The 7,889-nt window shown below is 38.4% G+C and overlaps 1 protein-coding gene across 1 annotated transcript in view; it reads right to left on the bottom strand.

Moving 5' to 3' along the window:
• NSUN2 (NOP2/Sun RNA methyltransferase family, member 2) overlaps nucleotides 1-7,822 on the bottom strand; it is a gene marked incomplete at its 5' end in the record, with an annotated part of 16,034 nt that extends 8,212 nt beyond the window's left edge. Inside the window, 6 exons of the mRNA XM_010022733.1 lie at nucleotides 599-672; nucleotides 3,613-3,743; nucleotides 4,874-4,948; nucleotides 5,340-5,532; nucleotides 6,364-6,448; nucleotides 7,713-7,822. Coding sequence (XP_010021035.1) covers nucleotides 599-672; nucleotides 3,613-3,743; nucleotides 4,874-4,948; nucleotides 5,340-5,532; nucleotides 6,364-6,448; nucleotides 7,713-7,822 — 668 coding nt within the window. The remainder of the gene's footprint in view (nucleotides 1-598; nucleotides 673-3,612; nucleotides 3,744-4,873; nucleotides 4,949-5,339; nucleotides 5,533-6,363; nucleotides 6,449-7,712) is intronic.
• Nucleotides 7,823-7,889: the final 67 nt, after the last annotated feature.

Genomic DNA, 7,889 nt, shown 5'->3' with positions numbered 1-7,889 from the left:
TTTCCCTACTACCAGGAAGACCTTCTACTCTTCTTGATTATATTCTTATCATGAAGCTGAAGAAGCTTCAGGATTTTTTGCCCCTCCCTACTAGTCTGTTTCCAGAACTGAAATCACGCAAGTCCTTGAAGAGAATATATGATTCTATTAATATTCTAGGATTACTCACAGCACTGCAGGCTTTATTGCTGACTTCCAGAAAACGTTTAACAGCTTTTACTGCCAAATGATTCAAATGGACCAGCTAAAGAACTGTAAAATCTAACACAGACTGTAAAGACAGGAGGGATAAATTGAAGTGGCTGAAATTATGTTGCCACCTACAGGCCACATGCACACATTAGAAAAGGGAAAATACTGGAAACAGCAAAGAAAGCTACAGGGAAAAGATGAGAGCAGATAAGGAAACAAGAATTTTCCATCAGAAAGATTTTTAGCCTCTCCCCTACAATGCTATATTATCTAAAACTCTAAACAGCAAATCGCTTCCATTACTTTAACTTAATCTAAAGTCTTGAAATGTTACACTTCAATATTTCCCTAATTCAACACTCTACCACAGACCAAGAAAACTTCACAGAAGTATCAGGTTCAGTACCTTCCATTTTGTAATTCCTGGCATCCTCTTCAAACCTGGTAATTCAGAAGAGACATCAGCAAGTTCTAAGGCACCTGAAATCAAGAACATACACGTTCTTTAAAGCAGAATTTGAGAGCTGTGTTCCTAACCAACGTTTATGAAGATCGTTTTCCTTCAAGACCATTTTAAGACCATTGCTTTTTAAAACTTTCAAGAAACACAATATTACAAAAGCACTGTCATGTAAATTAACAAGAAAGATGGCAAGAACTGTTCGTAATAACTCCGTAAGTTTGCAATCTATTAATTGACCAAAATATAATGGCGAGGTATTTTTTGTAGCAGCTACATAGACTAATATAAACATCAGTGTTCCAGACAATGCAGTCATAGAAGTATTTACTCTCACTTACTCGGTATTTCTCTGAGACTTACTCCTTTGGGATGACTAAGCCTTTTAGAATGTTTGATAGATTCTCATTTTATTGACTTAAAATCTTAATTTATTCCAGTGTGAGAGTAAAAAGAATTTATTCTTTTTCACATGGAAAGGAAAATTTCCAACTGTAACAGTAAGGTACGTGGACAATAAGTCCAGAGGAGTGCCATGAAGATGATCAGAGGGCTGGAGCACCCCTCCTGTGAAGACAGGCTGAGACAACTGGGGTTGAAAAGAAGGCTCAAGGGATACTTTACAGCAGCCTTCCAGAGTCTGAAAGGTGGCTACAAGGAAGCTGGACAGGGATTTTTTCAAGGGTGTGTAGGTATAGGACAAGAGGTAATGGCTTTAAGCTGAAAGAAGGTGGATTTAGATTAGGTATTAGGAAGTTCTTTACTGTGAGGGTGGTGAGTCCCTGGCACAGGTTGCCCAGAGAAGCTGTGGCTGCCCCATCCCTGGCAGTGTTCAAGGCCAGGTTGCACAGGGCTTTGAGCAACCTGGTCTAGTGGAAGGTGTCCCTGCCCATGGCAGGGGTCTGGAACTACATGATCTTTAAGGTCCCTTCCAAACCAAACCATTCTGTGATTCTATGACAAAAGGCTGTGTGCCTAAAATACATCATATTACTACAAATAACATCAACAGAGTACAACTTACTCTACTGAATAAGAACTTTAAGCTGCCCCAAGTCCAGAAAGAATAATATAAAAACTTCCTCTTTAAATAGGTCATCTCTCCAAAGAAGAATAACCTGAAAATTTCTTTTTTGTGATTCTGAATAGCTATTTAACAGCTAGGTAAGTTTTTCCTCATGTTGTACACAATTCAACAACCTGTTCTAAATGACTAACCATTTACTCTTACAGTGACAGTTTAAGCCAGTCTTAAATAAATGACTGATACACGACTTTATGGATGAATTCCAAAAAGACATTTCAAATCTGATTAAACTTGATATTTGCATTCATCCTTTGAACATTCCTGCCTACCTACAGCATGACTTCAATTGATACGTCAAGACTACCTCAGACTGTGCAGGTACTAGTTTGTCAGAAATACTACAATTCTCAGTAGAGAAACATGGTGCAGAAGTGCCTTTTCCTTACTCCAGCCCTCAGGGGAAAGCAATCTCTGATCTGCTCTACAAGTAGCAGCGTAACACAGTGCTACGACTAAGTTAACACCCAAGAACCAACAAACCTTCCAGACTGACCTGAGCAAATACTTGAGGTCCAATGCCCCTTGCAGACTACTGTGCTACCTCATCCTTCTTTTGCTACACGTACATCCAAGCCCCAAGGATAACATTCGCTCGCTGGGACACATCATAGCCTCCAAGCAAGCTTCAGAATGCCTCCACTGGGCAGAGACAAGATTCAAATCCCACCATAGTCAGCCAAGATCCTTACTTTCAAGTACTGAATTTGCCCCAGATGCTGCTATTGTTGGCCTTGTTAACATCCATACTGCTTTGTGCTCCTACCCAAACTAGTCCTTACTGCTTTCCAATCACCTTTAAACTTAATTCTGGTGTAGTACAGCCTTCAATAAGCCAAGCGTACTATCATTTACTTGAAACATGTCTATGTTGTAGAACATGTTGTTCTCTCACTCGGTCTACCAAAAAAACTACCTCTAAATAAAAATGCCCTTTGAGTGGAAATCAAATAGTCCTAATTATCTCCAGGCTTTTTAGCTAAACTGCTGTTCTGAGATCATGAAATTTCACATGTAATTGGGGGCCAGAATAGTGACTGGCACAAAGAAAACATTACTCAAAATGGACTAGGCTACTTCCAGAACCAGCTCAGCTCCAGAGGCAATACAACTTCTGCTCTGTTCAAGGCTCAACTTAGTCTGTGGAACTTTTAATGTGAAATCCAATTAGATATCTCCGAACTTCAGCCTACTGACTCAGAAAAAAGCGTCCATCAGCTCAAGACCAGATATTTGGGCTACTAAACCCTACTATCACAAACTGATGCAGTGCAGCTTCCCAGCTCACCTCAATTTTTCCACCTCTTGTTATTTTGGATAATGAAGACCTTACAGCAACTTAAACAAGCCTTCACATGCAAGTCAAAAGTGTAAAAAAAACCCATAAGCTTAAAGACATTAAAAGTCCAAGTATGCCAAAGCGTGGGACAAAGGATGCTAAAGGTATCAGTGACTTCCACCTGCTGGTGCACGTTAACATTCCTCTAACTGCTTAAGTATACTCTGGGCTTTTTACTTCCATAGCATACAGCACTAGTGTCCCACACCATGCTTTCCAAAGGAAATATGAGTATCAATCCAAACAGTGGAATCAGTTAGCAGAAGTCAGATAACACAGACTGAATTCCACTGATCTGCAGAAGTCTTTCGCTTATCATTTACACAACTTCTTCAGGTTTTACATTTGCATCCAATTCACACCCATTTAAGATGACTGCTCATATCAACACCAATAAAATCCTGTGGGTACCAAAACATTGCTGCAGTTTTGCATAGTAGGAGCATGTTACCTACACTAAGCTTATTACTAGTAGTTTAATACACATACTCTTTTTTTGGGTTGAGGAAAAGATTTCCACACCTTGGGCATTCTCACCTTGGCTCTTTTCCAGCAGAGATGCAATCACAGCTTCATTTTCAATGGGGTTCAATGAACACGTGGAATACACCATTCTCCCACCTTCTGCCAGCTGTTCAACACCACGGGTTGCAATTCTTAACTGCAATCTAACAGAACACTCTTGATCTAGCCAGTTTTAATTCAGGAACCAGAAAGATTTGTCATCAAATTTCTTATATGTGAAGCTATACTACAGGCTCCATGGACTAAGCCAGCACTTACCAAGCTCCACAGCTGTCACCAGTACACAGATTAAAGTCAGCTTTAAACTAAGTCAGCTTTAAACTAAGTCATCTTAGTGCAGCCTATGCTGCAGACACACTCACAATTACATCCATTAAAACAGCAATTAGGTCAAACATTAACACAACTGCATGGTAACTTGTAACATAACATTCTGTATGTTGTTCTTTCTAGTGCCCCATTATTACAAAGTACTCCATACTAGAAAAATAACACCCCAAAACCTGGCTCTCCTCAGAAATCTAGAGTTAAAATGAGGAGCAATCTATTACAAATATTATGGACAACACAGCTTAGCTAGCACTGGCCTTCTGAGAGAAGTGTCACTGAGCCAGATAACGAGCTTATACCCTACCCGCATACTGACAATTAAAATAGAACCTGCAGTTATAAGTTTCCAAGTAGTAACAAGTCACCAGAGGTCATCCGAATCACAGTAACTGACATCATTCCCAGCTTATTACAAAGGCACAGTAAAATATTCTAAGCTTTTCCATCTGCGTTTAAATTACTGCTTTTATGTGCCTGCACCAGGCTAAGCACTCATTCACCATCATTTAACATAAATCAGTCTCAGGTAACTGAAACCATGTTATGTATTATCTCTGATATTCTTAAGACTTTAAAACATTACTATTTAATCTTGCAAGTTGCTGTATTTTCCAACAGTATTTTACGTGCCTAAATACTAAGAATCCCAAGCAAATTATTTGTTCCCTCTTTAATTAACTACCTTGTCTAAATTAATTAAATGAATGTTAATACGTCAGATATCCTTAAGAATACAAGCAATTTAGATTCACACACTCCATTCCTCATATCTGAAACACTACACTTTCTCTGAATAGCACACAGGCTCTTGATCTGAGAGAAAAGTGACTCTTCTTAGTCTCTGCTTTGTCATGTATTAACATGTGAATGCATGCAGATGTTAAAGATATGGGAAAAGGAGGAGAGAGAAATGAAAGCACAGACATGTAATAAGCATTTTTACCCATGGAGCTGTAAACTGTTTTGTGTCGTCCACTTCTTCCATACATCGATGTTTTTCCTCATGGTTCCATCTCCACTGTAACAGAGGTTGAGCAGATTTGTGTTATTTATGGGTAAAACTCATTTCATATCCAAGTCATTTATAGCAGCAAAATATTAACAGTCCCTCTTCCACATTAACTGGTTCTCCTATGCCTTACTGTTTGCTTCAATGTGATCTTTGAATTTCAGTATCCTAAGCCTAAGTTCAAAACTGGTCCAAATATAAGTACCACTTAGAATGAAAAAAGTTCACCTTGATTTGGTATCCCCTTACCTAAGACAGTTTAAGGCATTCACCTGTTTTGGAAATTACTATAAATCATAACTTACTAAGCAACTCGAAAAGCATAATTCAGTAACACAAAAATTGTAGCACTGCACTTACTGCAGTAAAATCTGCGTATTGAAGATCGCATGCAAGATACCTGCAGGGGACGTCACATAAAATCCTGTCATAGAAGAGGACCTCTTTTCTTCCATCAACATCTATTTGTAGATTAGGAATGCTGGAGGCATCATGATTTACCACCATGATGCACGGACTGTTTAACCTCTTAGCCTGATGAACCAGCAAATAGCAGCGCTTGTTGTCGACATCATTAGCAATTACAAAACCCTCTGGGAATAAAAATATTGGGAAGATGCTTTACTATTCAACAGCTAAGTAATTTTACATAGTTTACTGCTTTATCTTCAAAGTTGTGTAAACCTTTCACTAGAGATTTTTACTTAAAAGCCTACTTATGAATAGAGGACCTCTTACTGAACATAAAATAACATGAAGTATGTTGAGGTTTAACCGATGTGCCAAATACAGTCTCAACAGTTCTAGCTTCCATGCAGCAACAAGACACAACCAAGGGCCCCTCAACTTTTCAAAGTAAAACCCTTGTGACAGAAAGAACCTCCACTGCCACCAAAGACAATCTCTGTACATCAGATTTTCAGAAGAATGCAGAAAGAATCCACTCCCCCCAATTTCACAATTTCCATGGGCAGTATTTTCTGTGAGCATCTAACTGAAAGTAAAGGTTCTGAAGCTTAAAAAAAAAAAAAAAAAATCAAGGAGATAAATATAATGACCATTTAAAGGGTAAAGCTGCTCAATCTGGTGTTCGCAGGATACAACTAAAACACAAGGGCTTATGAGCAATCATCTGCTAGCATACCTGATGTATATAAAAAAATTAAACACTAATCAGACCTACTGTAGTCTGAACTGTGAAGATATATATCTATATGTAATCCATCTCTCTCTTCTAGCCAAGGAAGCCCACAAAATTTCAAGGCAAAGGTGGGAGTACTTCCCATCTTCTATCACTCAAACACACTGGGGATTCAAAACGTAATTAAATGCAGTTACTTATCTGTGACAATAAAAACAATCTTCTACAAGAAAAAGCTGAAATTCAAAGTCACAAAAATTTTTGGTAGTTTTTCCAGACTTACTGGGAAAAGGATCATTCATGTCTGCGTGTAGCATTTCAATCAGTTGGGCAGTCTTAGATCCAGGTGCAGCGCACATATCTAGAATCTACAAACAGCAGAAAATTAAACAAGTCCTACCTTGTGGGTTTTAAGTCTGAGAAATTTACTATGTATTCTTAAAATTAAGAATTTTTGCATACGGTTGCAGAATTATAGTTGTTCTGAACACCAATTTACAAAAACATAAAGTACAGTTCTGTTCTTTGTGTGCTTTATCTCTGAGGGTCTAATATAAAAGAAAGACTTTAGTTTGTAGGGAACAAAAACCCCAGCTGAAAAAGAAAGACTTGAAAGAGAAATATGAGTACAGATACGGAGATACGGTCCTTTTATCAGCTCATGAGCAATTTCAGCTCAAGTTAACTGGAACTTTACATATACACACACATTAAGAGCAAAGTTACACTAAAGAGCAAGTGGCAACAGCAAATTAATCAGAGAACATACAATCCAGTTGATTATATAGATTTCATAAAAATTAACTGCTATCTCACCCCCACATTGCATTTTAATGCCCAAAAAATCAGGGCAGTATAAACTGCTTGGTTTTATATCCTTGAAGAAGCACTCAGGAATTATCTGAACTGTCTTCAGCAGCAGAACAGAACAGCACAGACACCAACACCTGATTTCTAGGATTATTTCTCACCCCTGGTTCATCACAAGCTTGGCTTGTGATGGAGTCATTCATACAGTCACTTTCACAGCAAACCATATGACAGCTAACACTGCTTTCTTAAGTAAGGAAGCTTAAGAGTCTTTCTTCTTGCCTAGTTACAGAAACATACGACTATCTTCTGGACCTTTAGCTCCAGGAAATACCAGCTGAAATTGTGCAACAGGATAAAAGACGGGGACGGATCTGCTCCAGTCCTCATGCAAGCTCTTGGCATGAACAAGACTAACTTGAAAGCCAGACCCCAGAGAGACACAAAGAGCATTTATGGAGAGCTCCAGAAAGCACGGGATAAGCACTGACATGCTTAATGCATCATGAACACACTCAGTAAGACAGTGTCATATCTGTCGTTTAAAGTAACAGTTGTAACACCGCCAGTTTCCACTTAATGCAAAAAACAATGAAGAATAAGCAAGCCTAAACATGCTTTAAAATTGTCCAGCAAACTGATGGTGAGGGAAAACCAAATTGTGAAAAACAGATTAAAACCGAACACAACTACAGAGAGGTTTGACGGTCATCAACCTGATCCTTGCGTAAGAGAATTTTGATACTACTCCTGTAATTTGAAGCGTAATCAAACTACCTACTAGGAACAAAAAATCCAGTACACAGCATGTTCTACAGTTACCTTATGATGAGGGTTAACATTAAGCAGCAGAGGTGGGATCATACTAACAGCCTCCTGACGACTGATATTTCCCTTGAAAGGAAAATAAAAATAAAAATCAGAACCCCCTCCTTTTTATTCCACAAAACTGCACATTTCTTTTGCAACATACTTTTTTAAACCTATATATATTTATAA

The sequence above is a fragment of the Nestor notabilis genome, unplaced genomic scaffold (genome assembly GCF_000696875.1).
Source record: "Nestor notabilis isolate BGI_N333 unplaced genomic scaffold, ASM69687v1 scaffold12379, whole genome shotgun sequence".
NCBI classification, from domain to species: domain Eukaryota; kingdom Metazoa; phylum Chordata; class Aves; order Psittaciformes; family Psittacidae; genus Nestor; species Nestor notabilis.
Note: the sequence above shows the minus strand (reverse complement) of the source record. Positions and strands in the feature narration are given on the sequence as shown.